Source organism: Pygocentrus nattereri, chromosome 28, assembly GCF_015220715.1.
Source record: "Pygocentrus nattereri isolate fPygNat1 chromosome 28, fPygNat1.pri, whole genome shotgun sequence".
NCBI classification, from domain to species: Eukaryota; Metazoa; Chordata; class Actinopteri; order Characiformes; family Serrasalmidae; genus Pygocentrus; species Pygocentrus nattereri.
Genome location: NC_051238.1, coordinates 18444089 through 18464417, shown reverse-complemented (window position 1 = coordinate 18464417; position 20329 = coordinate 18444089). Strand labels below are relative to the sequence as shown.

At 40.2% G+C, this 20329-nt stretch overlaps 2 protein-coding genes across 12 annotated transcripts in view; both read right to left on the bottom strand.

The window, feature by feature from the left end:
• The window catches only part of kcnq2a (potassium voltage-gated channel, KQT-like subfamily, member 2a), a 38743-nt gene extending 27523 nt beyond the window's left edge, over positions 1-11220 (bottom strand). For 2 of the 11 annotated variants that reach the window (XR_005129807.1, XM_037535796.1), the window contains exon 1: positions 10525-11218. Coding sequence is in view for 9 of the 11 variants with exons in the window: in XM_037535796.1 (XP_037391693.1) it covers positions 10525-10811 (287 nt within the window). In the remaining 2 variants the exon portion in view is untranslated. Of the gene's footprint in view, positions 1-10524 lie in introns of all 11 variants that reach the window. The other 9 variants (XR_005129806.1, XM_037535792.1, XM_037535793.1 and 6 more) reach the window with 9 other exon arrangements.
• An 849-nt stretch (positions 11221-12069) lies between these two features.
• Positions 12070-20329, bottom strand: part of prex1 (phosphatidylinositol-3,4,5-trisphosphate-dependent Rac exchange factor 1) — a 111260-nt gene continuing 103000 nt past the window's right edge. The window contains exons 35-40 of the mRNA XM_017722205.2: positions 19843-19957; positions 18578-18644; positions 18176-18351; positions 16187-16289; positions 15972-16039; positions 12070-15861 (exon numbers count right to left, since the gene is read on the bottom strand). Coding sequence (XP_017577694.2) covers positions 15819-15861; positions 15972-16039; positions 16187-16289; positions 18176-18351; positions 18578-18644; positions 19843-19957 — 572 coding nt within the window. The 3' untranslated portion in view covers positions 12070-15818. The remainder of the gene's footprint in view (positions 15862-15971; positions 16040-16186; positions 16290-18175; positions 18352-18577; positions 18645-19842; positions 19958-20329) is intronic.

Genomic DNA, 20329 nt, shown 5'->3' with positions numbered 1-20329 from the left:
TTTGGTCTTGCATTGTGTGTTTATATATCCTGTTGCTTGTTTTCCCCTCATTGTTGGTTTTGTTTCTTGTTTAGTTCTTGTTTGTTTTGCCTTGTAATGGATTCATCTGTACACTCACATCTGCCCCTGTGTTTTTGCACTCTGAATTGTGTTTTAATGAAAGCAACTCGCATCCTGCCCCAATGCCTCCTATGTTACAGAATGCAAGACCGAACAAGGATGCAACAAGTGTTGTTCTCTCCCAAGAGGGAGAACTTAAATATCTGGGATAATTACTCTCTGCTCTCCTGTCTGGGGAATCTATTCTCCTTTCTTTGTTGATGGCTACCCATAGTGAGTATTATGGTGAAGATGGCACGGTTTTATCATGTCCTCCTCCACTGGACATTGTAAAAGTTTTGTTTTTATGGACTTTTCTTAGAGGCAAGACGCAAGAGTGGGCTGGTATTGCGCTCGAGAGAAGGGCTAAAGAGGCAAGAACGATTTTGTCAGTTATTATGCAAGATGCTACTTCTTGAGGCCTGCCGCCGAGGGCGCTGCTGCAGGCCCACCTGCCGCCGAGGGCGCTGCTGCAGGCCCGCCTGCCCCTGAGGGTGCCGCTGCAGGCCCGCCTGCCCCCGAGGGCCCCACTGCAGGCCCGCCTGCCGCCGAGGGCGCCTCTGCAGGCACATCCTGCACCCGAGGGCGCCATTCCCGTTCCTGCTCCCAGGGCCACTCCCGCTCCAGCACCAGCCCCTCAGCACCCGCTCCTGCTCCCGCTTCAGCTTCATGCCATGTTCCAAGGTCAGCCTCCATGTCCTGTTCCAGTACCTGCTCAGCCATTTTTCAGTTCCCTGCCAGATCACATTTCCAGGTCTCTACTCAGGCTGACCTCAATTCTGTGTTTGCCCAATCTCTACTCCATAGTTTTGTTTCTGTCCATATCACCATGTATATCCCTGTACCAGTCTCCATCAGTGTTCCTGTTTTTGTGTCTGGTCTTTTGGTACCCATTCCTGTTTATGTTTACGCCATGTCTGTTTAATTCCTCTCCTGTTCTGCCATTTGTCCAGCCTCCTACCCAGTCTTTTGTCCAGTCACCTGTCTGTCCAGTCTCTAGTCCAGTCCTTTATCCCATCTTTTGACCAGTCTCCAGCTCAGCCTCCTGTCTTGTCTACTGTCCTCGGGTCCGGTTTCCTCTTTGTTCTCCAGTCCAATCTTCAGTTCTCCCTCTTATCTCATCTCCAGTCCAGTCTCCTGTTCTCATTCCACTTCCTTTTAAAATCATGTGTCCAGTCTTGTCATGTTTCCTCTTCTGTCCAGCCCGTAGTCCCGCCTCACGTTTTGTCTCCTGTCCAGCCTCATAATCCATATCCCGTCCCGTCCTTTGTCCCATTTCCTGCCCTGTCCCATGTTCAGTCCAATGTCCAGTCTTTCGTCCAGCCCTTTGTCTAGTCTCATGTCCAGTCTTAGTGTCCTGTGCTTTCCTCTGTCAAGTTTCTTAGGTCAGCCTCTTGTCCAGCTCTTGTTTTCAGCCTCCCCCTCTGAGCCAGCTCCCTTGGTGTTCATTTTCGCCCCTCAGGAGCTGCGCATTAGAGGGGGGCTTCTGTTACATCTGTTCACTCTTTGTCCTGGTCTTTGCCTTTTTTTTTTGTTGTTTGTTTCCTAGTGCTGTGTTTTTTGATTACCTGCCATGTGCCTTTGTTTTCTTTTGATATTTGTTTTTGTTGTCATGTTGGCTCCTCCCCTGTCTTCACCTGTTCTTTGTCTCCCAGTCCCGCCCTCTCATTGGTCTCAGGTGTTTCTTGTTTTGTTAGTATTTATACCGCTGTGTTTGCTCAGCCCTTTGGTCTTGCATTGTGTGTTTATATATCCTGTTGCTTGTTTTCCCCTCATTGTTGGTTTTGCTTCTTGTTTAGTTCTTGTTTACATTCTTTTGCCTTGTAATGGATTTATCTGTTCCATTCACCCCTGTGTTTTTGCACTCTGAATTGTGTTTTAATAAAAGCAACTCACACTTGCATCCTGCCCCAATGCCTCCTACGTTACAGGTGGTGAACAATGAGGAGACTGAACATGTGCCTGTTCATTAAGAGAAATAATGTTAGCGTGCTTAGCTAAAGCGTTTTGGGAAAGTAAAATGGTGCAGCAGTCATCTTGACCTGTCAGAGCTTAACTTAAGACAAGCAAAGCAGAGCACTGCCAGAGCCAGGCAAAATGACCTCCAGCAAACAAAGATTTTTTTTTTCTAATACAGCCTCAGGGGTCCAATCTATCTCTAGCACACTTGACACACTTAATGAAGATTATTAGCCAAACCATGTATCGGACTGTAATTACAACTCATTGTATCAATTTTTATTTATAAAGTTAGTTTTTTGAGCACAAACACAAGAGGCCTAAGATTTTTGCACAGTAGCCTACTGTCTGTGATTGTTCTAGTCTAATGGATAAAAAGAGTTAGGCCCCTTTAGGATCCATCACTGAATCCTTACAGTTGTTCCATAAAGACATACTTGGCAGTGTGTTTGGACTGGAAGGTGACCTACAGTGAACTGTTAGAGAGGCAGTAAGGCTAAAAGGAATGAGACCTCAGAGAGATCCAGACAGAGTCTTCATTCAAATGGTGAGAATGGGGAGGGTGAGTGAGAGAGAGAGGAGAGAGAGACTGTTGAAAGAGCAGTTGAGAGGTGGTAGAATAGCTGATTTGCTTTAAGAGCATAATGACACACCAAAGCCTAAAAACTGTGATTTCAGAAGGGGCTGCTGGACTGAAGAGAGTCAGAATGCAGTAGCATGCTGCTCCATTATCAATACTGCATTTGTCTCAAACTGCTGCTGCAGTGATGCTGCTGACAATTGCATTATTGCTCAAAACCACTGCTATGCTGCTGTATTACCTATGCAGGATTTCTGTCACTTGACCTTGGCTTTTTAGCACAAACAGTTTATATATGTACAGTTTAACGCATTTATTCCTATAAACATATCACTGTGCAAAAAATAACCATCTCCATTTTTTAATTTTTTTACATCATGTGAGTACAGCAGCCCACCCCTTTATGTGACAAATTCACAAAGAACCAATAATAATCTCTTTACACAAACCTATGTTTAAATAAAAAAGGCAATGTTTTACCTTTTTGGATGGCATTCATATGAATAAATATCTTAAATATGTTTTTTATTCTTTAATTTTTCCCATATATATGAGGCAAAATATTCTATATAAGAATCAAACCCAGTAAGTTACACTCTAAATCACGCTGAAAATGAGAATACAAACATTCTACTCTACTCCATTTTATTTTTGTACTTCTGTATACACAATATTATAATTTTCAACATTGTAACAGGTTCAACAACTGATCTGCCAAGTTAATGTGTTATTTCTCATTTAATCCTGTGCTGTCCATCTTATCATTCTGTTTTTAATCTTAAGGCTTATTCACATTATAACTACAATCAACATTATGATGGTTTTATGGATTGAGTCATGTAAGCCAGATTGAGTCATCCACCACTCCTTAAATGGGTTAAAGTTGAACAGGAAACATTGTCAATTCACATATTAAACCTATATAGTATACGTTTAATATGTATATGTGTATAATATAGCACTGCTTTATATATTTTTTCTAGTTCACCCTATTTTATTCTATTTTATGATACATTTGTATCGTTCTTTCATTGCCATGGTGCCTTCAGTTAGCCAATTATATTGTATCGATTAGACAGTCTACAGGCCTCAGCTTGTGCAAATCTGCAGTTTCTCACCGAAGCATTGTGCAAAGCCTGTCTCATAAATCTAAGCCTTTCCTCCATCTGTTTGCTGCAGTATTTATCCTCACAAAGACAAGCCTGAGAACATTCAAGCAAATCTGCACATGCATCTCTGCTGCATAATGCACCAGCCATTCATTTAGACAGGTTGGGGAAGATTGTAAAGGAGCAGACAGGCTGTAATGATTTTAATGTCATTATGCTATTATACACTTCCAAAATCTCCCCTCTCATAAAAGCTAATCCTTTGTGAGGATTGCTCTTAAATTATTGAGGAGTTGCCAGGATGATAGTACAAACCCCCCGTGACGTACACTTCAGCTGTCCCGAGTATTCATATCTGCTGTCACAAATGAAATTAACCTTTGAGAAATGGAATATTCAGAGAGGGGAAGAAACACTGCTGAAATGAGTTAAGGCCGGTGATTAGAGGCAGGCAATGAAAACTGATGGCAGTGTTGTTCATATAGTCTAAGCCATCATATCTTTGCCAACTGAGCTACCCTCAATGTGCGTTTCTGAGTTGGCTTTTGAGTACAAAAAATGTTCTGACTTTATAAACTGCTTTTGTTTTTGGTTACTGACGTTAATCTTAAGGTTAGGGTTTCTGGTCTTACACTGGACACATGGAACATATAATGATTACTGATAGTGAAATTTGTGTAATACATCTATTATTATTACAAATAGAGAGTTCCATACATGTCATCTCTATTAGAACAAACATTTCTCCAAGATATAACTTTTCAGAAGAAGGAAAAAAAAATCTTGAAAACACTTACTTAAAGGTACAGTAACAAGATCTTTTTATAACACGTTTTGAACCATTTCTGTTGGTTCATTCACCGTGAAATATTCTCAAAATGTAAAGTATACCTGCTTTTTTCTATTGGTGCAAAAAATAATAAACTGAACAAAGCTTGGTGTTCATCTGACAGCTACAGTCTTTAAAAAGATGGTGCTTTAATGGTTCTTCAAAAAAAAGGATTCTATATAGACCAATGAACAGTCAAAGAGCAATTTGCATACTTAAATGGTTCTTTGCATTGTGAAATCGTTCTTCAGCTTGATGGAGAATGTGTTAAATGTGGTTCTGTATTGAACCCTTTTGAAAAGGGTTCTATGTAGCTCCAAAAAATTTGCTTCTATTGTTATATACCTACAATCTGAAGACTAATTGCACCATGCAGAGAACACTTGAAGCAAGCAAATCACTTTTCCAAAGAACCCTTGCAAGACAGTCTTTTTAAATACTCATCTTGGTAGTGCATTTTACAAAATGTGCAGCACATACAGGAAGTATTTTTATATAGTGAGAGGGTTTATATATATATATATATATATATATATATATATATATATATATATATATATATATATATATACATATGAAAAGAGAGAGGACATGTATAAGAACAAATCTGTGTGTGTGGTGTATATGTGGATTTAAGAGGGAGAAAGAGAAGCTGATGTTTTCCTCCTGTGATGAAGTACTCATAGCTTACAGGAACTTGGCAGCACTTCATGAGAGGTGATACTTCATTTCTCAGAAAGAGGTGTATAGTGTCTGAGAGCAAGAACGCTAGGCTTTACAACATCTTTAAACCAGTGCAGACTACAACGTGGCCTAAAAATATCAATGCTTGCTTTGAAAACATAATAACAATGCTTACGACTGAAGTCTGCACTGTCACTGATTAGTGCTTATATAAGAGTCAAATGTGCAGCATGGTTTGCTGTGTTTTTCTGCTCAGCTCAGATCAGTTTAAAGCGATAGTTCAGGATGTAGTTTTCGTTCAAAACACTACCAATTAGCATTGTCATACATGCAAACATCACTTTTTGAGTGATGAATGTCCATGCGAATTGCATAGATTTTATGAGTTTTTAATTTTGGGAAAGGGGTCTTCTGAAAGAGAATGTCTTCAGTAACAGTCAGCATAAAAAGCCATATGTGTAAATGATCGTTGAGTTCAAGCAGGACAATAAGCTAGAAAATTATATCGCAAATAGCAATTGGGGTCCAAGCACAGTGCACCATTTTGAAGCCAGTAGAACTCAAATGATGGGTAAAGTGGACTTCAAAAGAAGATTTCTGCCAAATTTCATACACATTAAATGTTTGACCTTAGTATGGTCAGAAATACATTTGTAATAAATAAATCAAAATACCTTGAAAACACTACATGGACATGACTTGTATTTGGATAGCCATTGAACTCAATGAACTACATAATTTCACTGTAATGTAGGTTAGCGCACCAGGAGCTACCAAAATTTCCATGGTAAAGTCACTAAAAATACCTTTCCAAAGAATGATGCCATTGGACCTGCCCCGCAAATTTTCATGTGCAGATTACATGCTTAAAACCTTACTTGCCTCAAACTGTCTCAAGCACAAATGGACTTAAGCCAGCCTAAGCAATCAAACATGTATTTACTGAGTTACTACATTTGGGTTAAGGGGAATATTCTGTAAATGAGATTTTTACACTAAATTATCATTTTGGTACATGACTACAGCCACAACAGGCAGTAAAACTACCTTGGCTATAATTTATCAAGCCTAAAACTCTGCATAAGAGGAACTGCCCACAGAGGAATGCCCAGAACTGCCCAGGGTTGAAAAGCACTAAGGCATGGGTCCAAGAGGAAAGATCCAAAGAGAGAGCTGGCACATAGTGACCTGAGAGCACTCAACCATGAAAAGGATGGAGGCGAACTGCAATGAGACTTATTTACGTTTCTCAAGAGGAGAATGTGGGCGGAAAACAGATAGACCATGAGATATTATCCCAAGAGACGCAGTAATTGCCTTTCTATTGCACAGAGCTTGAAAAGCCTGAAAAGAATGGCATATTATATATGATATAATATAGCAATAGAAAGAGGAATGGAAGGAGAGGAATGAAAGTCTGGAAAATGTTAAATTCCTTGGAGTTAAATGGGGTAAAGTAGAACAGAAAACATTGCAGTCAATATAATTTCTTAGCACATAAGATAATACACTGGACTGCCAGTTCATTAGATGCGTCTACCTTGAACCTTTACGCATTAGGCATTTTTGGAGGAATATCTGCTAAATAGGTGCATTTTGTAAGCATCAGTGGTTGTAGAGCTGAATATGCTGACTGAAGATATACCTGCATTAATACCGTAGCTGCAGAAATCAGTCACTTTACCGTGATGGTGGAGTGAATTCTCTTAAGACAAATATAAAAATATACAAAATTAACCAGTGTCTTTGAAAGATTTGCACTGAATTTATTGAAGGAATAGTCGCTATTGAGAGTAAAATCTCTAAATGAGCCTATTAGAGAAATATAAAATTAACTCACTTAAATCTCAGGGTTTAGTGGCTACCTCAGACTAGTGTTTTTGTTGTAGTAGTTTTTTCTGGATGCCACACCCTGCTGCCATGTTGCTTAAAGCCATTAATATGTAGTCTGTGGGGGTCCTACATCAGCCCCTTTTAATTGGCAGATGGGATTGATAGCACTGAAGAATTGCAATGTATGGCAATAATTTCAGATAAAATAGCCAGTAAGTGTAGGAATAAAACATGTGCTTTTAATAAACTGGCAACTCAGTGCACCGTACAGTACATTCTTGCTAGGTTGGGTTTCAGTGTGTTATGTTGCTGCCTGTAGCTCTATCAGCTACCTCAAAAGAAATCAAAATTAAGAGAGATGCTTGCCTTGCATCTATAAAACAAATATCAATTTGGCTCTTTCTGCCAGGCTTATTGGCTGCATTTGGTGTTGGCAGTGGACGCAAAGCAATCTGAAATTTGTTAGGCTGAGAAAAAGCAGTCTGTCAAGCAGAGAGACAGCAAAGGAACGTTCTTGAGCCCAAAGGAGAAAGGCTTTGACTCAGCAGCAAATAACGACTAAGTGATTTGCCTTGTTCATCCCAGTCAGCAAGATGCTCCTGAATTAGGCTTGAACACAGACAGATGACCTGAAGAAAAGGAACTCTCACTGAACACTTACATGCTGCCCATTAACATTCAGTAACATGTATCGTGCTGTTCCTCACTACATTGCAGCATTTAAAACACTCTATACATTCTACACTGTCAAAATGAGAGTCCTTTGTAGTGATGCCATAAAATAACCACTTCTGGTTTCCTAAAGCAAGACTAGTTCTTTAAAGCTTTTTAATGTTGAAAGAACCTCCTCCTAATGGAAAGGTTCTGTATACCAGTTAAAAGTATTTTCTTGCAAATGTGTGTTCAAGCCAAGAGCTGTTTACTTTTTTAAGGATGCAGGATAGTTTTATATGTTGTGGATCATATACTTTTTCCTTAGTTGCTGCATTTGCATTCAGAGATTTTAGCTCACACACAAAACAGTCAATACAAAATACTCCATCAAAGTAACTAGAGCTTACTGCACAAAAACAGCTCTCTTTAGCCAGCATTTCCTTTTACTATAGACTTACACAAAAGTGTGCCTGTGGTGCACACAGAGTGCTACCACAGCAGTGGAAGTTTAAGAGCAAGATAGAAAAAAAGAAACCATCAGAAGAGTAAGAGGCCAAAGTCAGCATACTTCACAGAATGGAAGGAGAGCAAGGCCCTAAAAAGATCAAGCCAGGCTTGGTGAACATATAAATAATACATCAGCCAGACGACAGAGAGTATGTTCAGAACATGTCCAGAGAGGAGAAATACTCTGAAAGCAATCTGGAACTGTAGCAGTCCTATTAAAAGGCCTTGCATTTCAGCTTTGATGAGGGCCATGCTGTTCTATCATTTCAGGCTGGTTGAGTGTCTCCTCATAGCAGATTTAATGGAGGCTGGAGCTAATGGAAAGCTCTAGATTTTTTCAGCACCTTCCACTTTCAGTGGTTTTACAATGGCTTTGCATGCTTGGAGGAGATTGGGATCTATTTACAGACCTCTGCTCACTGACTGTCTCCATATGGAGTGATCAATCTCTCATACTTCTACCATTACAGAACATTAGTCCAACAAAATAACACTCATTTCCTAATTTCTTTATATCATTCTTTTATAATGTTAACCCCTTTAACTAAGTGTATTAAGTGTTTCCACAGTTGATTATCACAAAGTGCTTTCATTGTTTTTGTTCATTCAAAACATATATATGACATGTGAACATGTTTGGGATTACTTGGATTGCGAGAAGCAGAAAATACAACCAACTTCGAAGACTGAACTTGGAGGTGTGGAACAAATTTCTTCCAGGAAGAAAGAAAGCTGTAATAAAGGCAAATGGTGGACTCACCAAATACTGAGAAAAATGACTTTTTTGGGGTGGAATGTTTCCTGCTTTTTTACGTGAAGAGTGGATTGAATAAAAAGTGGTTTCTGCCCTTTGCGCAGTACAATATGTAACATATGCAGTTATGAGAGGGGGAAAAAGGAAATTGTGATGAACAGCAGGTTAAAACCCTTTGGGACAGGGGTGCCAAAACGTCTTGTCCTGGGGTGCAAAATTTGTGGTGGGTGAAAAAAGACAACGATGTACAAATAAAGAAGGAAGGTAGGCTTTTTAAAAGGTATTTTACAATATATTGCAACATATTTTCTTACTAAAATCAATTTTAAATTCAATGGTAAGAGTGAAGTAGGAATATGAGGAGCTATATATAATATACAAATATGCTTGTTCTCTCAGTTTGCGAGTTGGTAAGATCAGGGCAACTTTCAGGCAGGCCAGATCTAATGTTCTCATTTACATAATGTTCTTTGGGACATAAAGGTCCACACTACTCATGTGAGGTCTTGCAGCTGATCAGGTCCTTCCTAATACTGCTCTGAATGTATGTGATTCAGAAGTGTACATCATTTCCATGTTAATAAAATAAACCACATAAAAAGTAAGTAAACCGGAAGCTGAAGCTGAACTGATGCAACACATTTTGTCTCAGGTACATTCAGCGCATTACTTTTTCTCTGACATCATCAGGACAGACAGATTTAGCTTCATATACAGAGCACACAGAGGAAGCATTGCCCATGACTGCTGGTTGTGTTTAGAATTCCAAACCCAGCACAACCGAACATCTACACCAGCCTCGACATGGCCAACGAGCAGAGGCAGCATTAGATGCGGCGCAGCAGGCGGTGTGTGCAGCATCTGCAGTGCTGTGTCTGAGAGCCTGTGTTAGAGAGCAGGCTGAGAGAGAATCCTCTGCTCTGGGCGCGTTTGGAGTGAATGGGAGCGGACGGCGTGCCGCAGCGCGAGAGCTGTCCAGCGTGCTGAACACACCTTCCTCATACAGAGCAGTGCCTCGAATAGACGGCACGTCTGAGCAACAGCTCTGCGGTTTGCTCTCCTCTGTATGACGAGCGTCTTTAGAAAAGCTCCATATCGATCTGTTCTATTCACGAGGCGTTAACGAGAGTCTGGACACAAGAGGGAGTCTGGACACCTCCCAGGCGATCAACTTCCATTCCATACAAGAACGGAGCTGAACTACAGGTGCTGGAAGCAGCTGTTACAAGCCACGACTGGATGGATGATAGATGGATGGATGGATGGATGGATAGACAGACAGATGGAGAGATAGATCCTCCACTGAAAATCAATAAAGTTAGATGACGTTACAGTATAAATGATTTGAGATTACATTAACACTTAAAATCCTAAAAACTGCTGCTAAAACTCCAAAACGCTCTTTGGACCACTAACGGACTGAACCCTATTCTGCGTCAGAGACTGCAAAGTTTCCCTTCTAAGGGTGGGTAAAAGTCTCGCTCAGTCAGTGAAGACCCCCCCCCAGTCTACTCACACGTAAGCGTGGTAAACGAACGCCCAGCCGCGCGGCCTCTCGAGCGCGTTGTAGAGGAAATTCTGCAGTCTCCGGTAACCGGCGTTCCTCTTGTGCGCTCTGCCGCCGCCCGAGCGCGTTTTGCACAGGATCCCCCCGCGTTTAGAGCCCTCCGCGTTGCCGATCAGCAGCGTCCCGTCTCGGCCAGTGTCCGCGGCGCCGGGCTCCAGCCCCACGAAGCCCACCTTCAGCCTCCGCTCCCCGGCTGGAGGCGGGTAGACCTCGCCGTTGGCTGATTTCTTCACCATGACTGCGGCTGGGTTTGTGGCTGAGACTGGGCGCGGTGAGCGGTCGGCATGGCTCGGAGTGTGGAGCTCCTGCGCTGCTGGAAGCCAAAGGGAAAGAAAACGGTGGGGGTGAAGCTGCAGTGGAGGGAAACCAGTTTTTTCACCTCTGCGCCTCCTCAACAGGACTGAGCAGAGAGAGGAGGAGGAGGAGGCTGCAGCAGAGGAAAAGTAAGGGGGAATGGGCTCCTAGAAAGGAGGAGGGGTGAGAAGAGAAACTTCATGCTCCTTGGCTGAATGGGCGTCTGATCTTTCTCACGAGGACGTAAACTGTGACGTAGCACTGTAATAGAAGAATGTCTATCGTAGTCTAATGAGACATGAAGAAACATTTCCCCCTTAATATGCTTTTGCAACGTTTCAATGCAGTACTTATTACACGAGAGCGAGGAACTATGGGCATTGAAGTAAATGAAGTCATGGTATGCTGAGCAATAAGCGAACAGGATATTAATAACAGTAAATGGTAATAACTAACGATAACACCTTCAATAAAACAAGTGCCTGATAAAATCTCAAATAGTCTGCTGATTATTTTGTTGGTTGAGTTGTAAACTATGAGCCTTTTAAAATCCTCCACAGCGCTATTGGAAAAAGACAAATGACCAATTCTTCTCATAAAATCCTATAATAATTCCCATGGAACATCTGACATCATTATGTAGCCTTGTTTAATAGAGAAACCTTCATTTTACGAGCAGTTTATATGATCATCACTGCTGCAATAAAACTAATGTCCATTAGCCCCCCTATAGGACTTGCAATTTGCTGTTATCACTACACTAACGGGAATGTAGTCTCACTTCCCACACTGGGCTTAACAGAACATGGGCAGGACTAACTTACATAGTGACAATTGAACAACTGTAACATATTCTTTGCTGTTAATGTCGCAGTTTTGCTGTGAATCATTCCATCAGATTTCAGTGTAAAGCCAAACTCTGTCATTCAAGGAGCTGTTAGCTACCTGGTGAGGTCAACTGTTAAACAAAACCACATCTTCACCAAGGGAATGTTTAGCATGGATTCAGACCGCTTAATGTAAGCATTTTCATGAGATCCTGTTGGTGTAGGTTGCTAAGTGCGCCCCCTTGTTGAGAAACAGGATTCCCATTTAACCTGCAAACTGAAATTTGAATCACTGATTCGAATAATACGTGTTTGAGTTTGATCAAGTAATTGCGATACAATCCTGTTGTGTGGAAAAACACTGACCAAAAGCTGTTTATAAACAGACACTTTTATTACAAGTTTTTGATATTAGCAATGCATTCAGTACACCATAGATGTAAGCTCACAATGCCTAAAAGAAACCAGGCATGGGGAATGTTTAATGGTCATTAGGTAAGAAAAGACTGAAGAGTTGCACCCGAGCAGGAGTAAAAGCAGTGTGTAACAGCGCTGCAGGACTCAGGCTGAAATCTTAATGGTGCCAAGTGTCTCTGTTCAAGAGTTCTTAAGGATGCAATCAGTCTCCTGCTCGCAGACTGAAGAGCTGCTGCTCCAACCTACCGCCCAACCAGACATCAACAGCATCACATGGCCAGTGATTCAAAAGATACAGTTCTGGGTTTAATGTGCATTTGGGAAGCATGAAGATTTAATAAGCTTTTACAATTGGAACAGGCCAAGAGCAAATCTACAGTATAACTCATTTCAACATGTATATTTGCACCATTTGTAGGTTTACACATGCACCTTACAGGTTAAAAGATTCAGACTGTATGCCCTAACTGGGATTGAAAGCTATTCAAACTTCGTGTTTTGGGGTCAGCCAAAGGTAATCAAATAACAAAATGTTTTTTGTTTTTGTTAAGACAGAGCAACTTGGCAGGAGTGCTCTGATGGTGCTTTACAGTATTTTAATGGTAAGTAATGAGGCTTGCGTTAACGGTGATGACCTTGCGTTTGTTTAGCAATAATTCGGATGCTGCAGTCCCCTGGGATGACCACAGAACTGCAGCTCCACCAAGCTAATTAAAAAGTGCACACTGTCAAGTTTCTGGGGACAAAAGACCCCGTGAACTTACAGATATGGGACATCTGATTCAGCTTGAGATGTTTTAAATTGTTTCTGGAGGAAATCTGCTGGGTACCATAGAACAAGTTACATTGCATGAAACTCTGTTTTATAAAAAAAATGGGGCACTGGGTTATGAGGATGAGGTTGAGAGGGGGAATCAAGAACTGAATCAAATCGCAGACTAAGTATTACTTACAAATCAATTAAGCAAAACAGAAAAGGTTCACAATCCACAAATACAACCATTAAGGCCCCAAAAAAGACATTTTATCATTAAGCACCAAAAAGAAATAGCTGACTTTTGAGTAAAAGTACACTTAGAATCAAGGTAATGTAATGGACCACTGTACAAACCGTAAAATAAACAGGTTACCATGAATTGCTGGAATAATTGTAAAAACTTCTAAATGATGTCATTTCAGAATATTTCTCAAAACGGTCAGTTCACCTCACATTTACTGACCAAAAAGGTTTAGAAACCTGAGAATATATTTTCTTCTACAGTGTGCTACTGCTAGTGCTACTTCTTTGGATTCCACTATAGTCAAGTTTTCACTACAGGCGAAGAGACACTGAAAGCATGCAGTCAGTATATGATGATGTGATGATGTGTACATTGATCGCTTCCAAACAGCATCAGTCATGTCATACATGGATACAACCATGAGAGAATTTAATTCTGAACTGATGTGACAGCGCAATGCAGAAGCTGTAAAAAGGGGGTAAAATAAAATAAAATCTGAAAATGTCTATACAACATACAGTATTGCTGTGTTGGGTAGGTGACAACATAGTTCAGCCAGCATTTTGACCATATATTAACTCAAACCTCTCTGACTCAATAGCTTGTTAGTCAACTGACATAGATTAATCATATCATTAAAAACGTCTCATTACATTCAAACATCCACAAATACTACAGGTTAAAAAGGCGCATCAACATTACATACAGATTTAAACAAATGCAGGGCCTTTTCCCCCCTCAATCATGGATTCCACATTTTGGGACACCATTTGTCAATCCCTGGTTTTCCCTGCTGTAACACACTGGACTCAGTTCATCAGCTAATTTTAGCCCCTATGAGTTGAGTTGGGTGTGATAAGGCAGGAAAAGCATGACACTTATCCCAACAAAGCTTTTAAACCAAATACTTCAGTCACCACACGCTAACCTGGTGTCTCTGAAGCAAGCTCAAGCTGAAATGGTCTCAATAATGGATTTTATAACAATAATGGAGCCAATTTGCATTCATATCTGAAAGGCACTGTGAGTTACAAAGCATAGCATCATGTAAAATAAAAAAGGATAAAACCTTTATCACAGTGTTGCATTGTTTCCACACGTTGGTTGCAACAGTGGTTCTTCATTTTGGATTTAAAGGAAAAGCCTACAATAAGTTCAACATAAGCTATCAAATACATTTGTATGGCTGCTTAGATCTCAATATAAAAGTTTTGGTTTTGTTAGCCCATGCAGGTTGTAGCCATGTGATATGGTGAAAAATAAAAAGATAAAACATATGCACTAATAACTTGAGCTTGCTTGAGGCACCAGAGGTTAGGACATCAACACCTTATTCCAAGGAACCGGGCACTCTTACTTTGCCAATTCTCCAGAAACGTCTGCTGAAGACATGGACACGGTTAGAAATTTAAATACTGAAAACATGAGTGTAAATACACAATAAGGACTCCTATTCACATATACAGTACGTATATAAAATGAAAGATTTACAATTCCATATTGTTTTCCCATTAACATTAATTACATTTAAATTATAGCATTACTGTTCCCCAAAAAGCATACAATTATGCTTGTCCCTCTGATAGACCATGTTATACATATGTATATACACAAAAAACAAAAATTCAATAAAGTTACTATATCTAACCATCCTTCAATGATCCCTTTGTTTTTCTTCTGATATCGAGAAACACACAGTACTTTTACAAAACACTTGTGAATAATTTGAGCTTTTATATTGTGCTTCTCAAAAACACTTCCTACTCTCTAGAACAGCTGTCTACCGTAACATGGCCTAGATTAGCATTAAGAAAGTGCTGAAACCAGACACACACAGAGACATATATTATGTTTCTCTACGTTCTGATTAGTAAAACTCTTAAGCTTTCAGTCACAATACTGGGTGTCAATCAGTTAAATGAGAAACTTTAATGTAAAAACTTTATTTAGCTTGATTATCCAATAATTATCTTCATTTCTATTTTTTCTATCGTCTCATAATCCAATAATGGATTGATGATGGAACTCCATCATGTAATAAAATAAGATCAAATAAAATAAAGCACTTCAATACATAAACTAATAAAACATCTTAAACTGTGTCGGATTGGTCCATGTAATACTGTCGGGTGGTTAGACTGGAATGGTTTCAGTAATGTAATACCTGATAGAACTGACAAAAACAATCCTTTTTGAAGAATACTCATTAAGGAAAAGTGCAGGAACGCACATGCTAAGCTACAGTAATTGCACATAATCACCACATATCTGAGGCAGCGAGTAAAGACCTTTGCCTCGCCATCTATAGACTGAACAAGTTGCAGTCAAAGGCAAAGTGAGAAACACAGTCTATTACAGGTAGTTTTAGTAACTCTGTTAAAAATGTAAGAACAGGTTTTGGGGAAAACCACCAGGAAGAGGCAAAATCCAAGTACATTAGTAGAGTCTATGTCTTTGCAATGTGAGCAAGTTCTGCTAGCCAGGGTTAGCATTGCTAATGTTAGCAATTGGCTAGTCTACGATCCCAGAGTCTTGTGTTGGGCTCAGCTGGCCTCTGGTGATACTGTCTGCGAGCGGAGGTGTGGAAAAAACGGAAATGTCTGGCAAAGGTACAACGTGACCTTTATATGAGTCATGATGTGCCAGAGTCACCAGTCCTACTCTTAACGTGAACAATAAGCTGAAGTGAGGAACATGGCCATACTTAGAGGTCACCATCAGATGGTGGTAGACACAGCTTGAAGAGTCTGAAACAAGAAAAAACAAAAGATTTTCAGCAACGTTCCTGCAATAATAGTTAACCACTTACAGCAAATACCCAGGAATTTTAGTTACATTAAAGATGCATTGCCGATACCTTGGTGCAAATGTAGGCATCTGGTCCATTACTTTTAGGTTTTTAGCAGAGATTTCTACTCTGGTTCCCTGTGGAAGAACATATAGAACACATTAACTTGACTTGGTTCTCCACAATCCAAAACAACTTAAAGCAGCAAAATCTATCAAAGCATCTAATCTCAGCAGACTTATGATGGGAAGTGTAGTACAGTGATGGTGTGTGTGGCGCTGTACCTGTTTGCGCATAATATCCATAGCCTGCATGAAGCAGCGAGGCATAAGGCCATGGTTTCTGGCCAGGATCATGGCCTGCTCCAGAGAGACCGTAAGAGTGCACCTACACAACACAAGCTCCAGGTTAAAGCCAGTAACAGAGTCAGGCACAGCGAAAGCTACAAAAAGACTTTGTCATCACATGCAGACATTTGCATAAATGTTTGCCAATGCCCTTGCATGTAATGTGTATATGTGCACCAGAATATATAGAAAACAAAGGAGAAACCAAGAAATGGCAATAATGAAAGCCTTACAGCCATGATTGGAAAAAGTAAAAAAAAAAAAAAAAGACCCCCAATTGCTTTGATCAGCCAAGACATGTTTGGTTTCAATACAAGTTTCACAAGTTGGAAAAAGTCTGCTGCATAACTAAGAACAGTACTGAACTAGTCTGTACGTTGGTACTTTTTTTTTTTTTTTTTTTTTTTTTAAGTTAAGTGATACTTTTTTTAATCCCACAACAGGGAAATTCCACCTCCGCATTTAACCCATCCGTGAAGTGAAACACCACATACACACTAGTGAATACACACACACTAGGGGGCAGTGAGCACACATGCCCGGAGCGGTGGGCAGCCCTATCCACAGCACCCGGGGAGCAGTTTGGTGTTCAGTGTCTTGCTCAAGGACACCTCAGTCATTGACTGTCAGACCTGGGGATCGAACCAGCAACCTTCCGGTCACAGGGCCAGTTCCCAAACCTCCAGCCCACGACTGCCTCCATTCTTATAGACCTAAAGTGCTCAATCCTGGTCTTGGAGATCTCATGCCCTAAAGAGTTCAGATCCAGCACACCTGGCTATAATTTTCAGATTAAGGACCTTCATTACCTAGATAAATTTGACATTCTTTACCTCAACTCAATGCAGTTAGAGGAAGGTGTGTGATGATTCAGGCTTTGAATTTCAGCTACTTGCTAGAAGGCCTGTCACATTAATAACATTTAAGACAAACAAGTGAACCTTCGAAACATTTGCAGGTTCATCATGAAGCTGAGCTGCTCACAGACTGCATGTTGCTATGACATAATCTTTGATTGTAGCCCTCTTGTTTAAATACAGGTTTTTAATGACTTGTAAAACAATATCTTTGGCAGACTAACAAAACCATAAACAAAGTGGAAGGCTATGGTTCTCCTCAAAAGCGAGTCATGTGGAGCATATCCTCATAGCAGAAAAAACAGTTAAGAAAATGCAGGGTAGATCTGTCAAAGAAACCAAACATTCAACAGGAGAACCACGTTTAGAAACAGTCACCGATTTACCCACTTAGGTAGTCAGTCTGCTGATTTATCCTTCTACAACATACAGTGCATCCTTAAAAGCAGCCAATAGAGTATTCATAGCTTTTTCCATTTTTATGGATGGAGTCATATGCAATTATTTGAAGACTCTGGTCAAATTATGTTCTCTTGATTTTATAAGTAAAAATAAGTACATATTCTATACAGAGAACAAATTTAAATGTGGCATTTTTTTCTAATTTTATTATGCAATTTCTATTTATTTGCCAAGTTTAACATATCAGGAAAAAACAGGAAAGATAAAATGTGCCAGGTTGCAAATACAAACCAATTTGTTTTCAGCAAGTACACAGTGATTGTGTATTACAAAACATGCAACCTGAACAGCTTTTGCATGAGTGTATTGCTACAACAAAATGCACTGCTTTTTTAAATCTTTCTTTAAGTGCAAGCTTGAGCAAATAGGAGAAAAATTAATTAAACTACACAACTAATAATAATGTGATTCATCGCAGTTAATTATTTTCATTTTTCAGCCCTACTTATTAGCTACATTAGCTTCATTGGCTCAGTGCAAAACTAGATAAGCAGACTTCATACACCAAGCATGTCTTGGCTGACTAACCGAGATAAGGGGAAAGTTGTGTATACCTTTCATTTTTGTTATCACTTTAATAAATCACCCAGTGCTCTGTGGCTGTTACCTCTGCATGCCTGTGGCACACATAGTGATGTTACAGGCTCCCAGGCGGCTGCAAAGCTCTGAAGAGACCAGTAGTACGCTGACCCCGGATGGGTGACCTGCAGCGCTGGGCCTCACGTTCATGTAGGTCTGCATCAGTCTGCATAGGTCATCCAGAGTGTTGAGAGGACGAAGGAGCTGCAGATAAAGTAAACAGGTCATCAGTCTCTGTGACTGGGCTCAGGGTGGCCACATGGCACTGCTCTTTCATCACAAAGGCTATGGCTCAAGGCTACTAAATGAGCTCGCTGCATACTAGAACATTTACAGTGCACCACAAAGGAACTGTTGTCCTTCAGACAAACGCATGCACTCGCCAAAAATTGTGAAAACATTCCTGAGGGCTGAGATTTGTCTCACTTACTTGATCTATTTTCATGGCGGTGGAATTTGATTCTGAGGGTAAATTTGATTTCTCCAGGTAGAAAGCCCTAAAGGAATGGAAGTTCAAAATGTTATCATGATGGTTTTATATCATTATATCAACCTGAACAGCCATAAAACCCTTGGCTATTTGGTTGTGTAAAAACATATAATAATAATAAATTCTGTAATACAGAAAGTGCTTTATAATCACAGTATAACCTCTTTGCTCAATATGCACAATAAGCATAAGATTTTAAAATATATTACCTGATTAAGCATGACTAGGTATGATACAAGTTATGCAAGTTCAGAATAGCATTTTGATACCAGATGATGTAAACTAGCTTGTGTAAACACATTTTACATGGTGAATTCAAAATATGCAAACAGTTTTGCTCTTCACGCACATATTTTGTGTTGCAATTTTAGTTTTTGTCCTAAATTAATTAATTATTTTCCTTCTTACTTAATAGTGAGTAACTTATTGGCATCATACAGAATTATGTGATAACATCATTAAAACGACTTCTGGACTCATCTAGATTTCTTCAGCACTGCCAGTAACAAGCAAGGTGAGCGATTTCATTAAGATATTTCCAGCTCTGTACTGACAAGTACTTCATTAAACATTTTAAATCACTTCTAATATAAATTATAATGTCGCTGTAGGACCAAAACCTTATATCTCCAGTTTGTACTTTTGATTAAAAATGTCAGCTGCTGTTTATACTGTGACAAAATTCCCTGATGAACAGGGAAGTGGGGGCAGTCATGGGCTGGAGGTTAGGGAACCAGCCTCGTGACCGGAAGGTTGCCGGTTCGATCCCCAGAGCCGACAGCACACGACTGAGGTGTCCTTGAGCAAGACACCTAACCCCAAACTGCTCCGCGGGCGCTGCGAATTGGGCTGCCCACCGCTCCGGGCAAGTGTGCTCACTGCCCCCTAGTGTGTGTGTGTGCTCACTAGAGTGTATGTGGTGTTTCACTTCATGGATGGGTTAAATGCGGAGGTGAAATTTCCCTGTTGTGGGACTAATAAGGGTCTTTTAATCTCTTAATCGAAATGGTCCAAAATGACTTGGAAATTCTGTTATATTAACACAAATTGAAAGTTGAGAATGATTTTTCTTTCTCCTGAGTTTATGGAGATAACATTGATGATAACAGTGATCATGTATTATTTAACTGTGTATCAGTATCAGCCCTTAAAAAAGCAAGAGCTACATTAGTCAACTCTCAGCACTAAGCTGTAGTAAGGTGTACCTGAGTCTGCGGTAGTAGAACTTGACCTTCTCTAAAGAGACAGCGTTAATCCGCTGCTGAAACTCCTCCATCTCCACAAAGTCCTGAGCTGGAACTCCCTCAGGCCGCTCCAACGCTGAGAAAAAGAGGCAACACACACACACACACACACACACACACACACACACACACACACACACACACACACACGCCTCTTTCTTAGCAGAATTCCTCTCTCTGAAGCAGGCATTTGAGCTACCGCAGTGCACACTAAAACCACTAGATGGAGACCAAGATTCACACAGAGAACCAAACTATTAAATATCAAATGTAATTCATTAGACTATTTAATGATATAGTTACATAAATACATTTAAGAGAACAGCAAAACAACAATAATAACTGTAGACTTCTAAAGATTAGATCTCTAACCGCCTGTTGCTCGAGGGTTGAGACCCTTAAGACTCTGTCTAGGCATCTTTTACTCTTTTCACATCAAAGGAGAGAG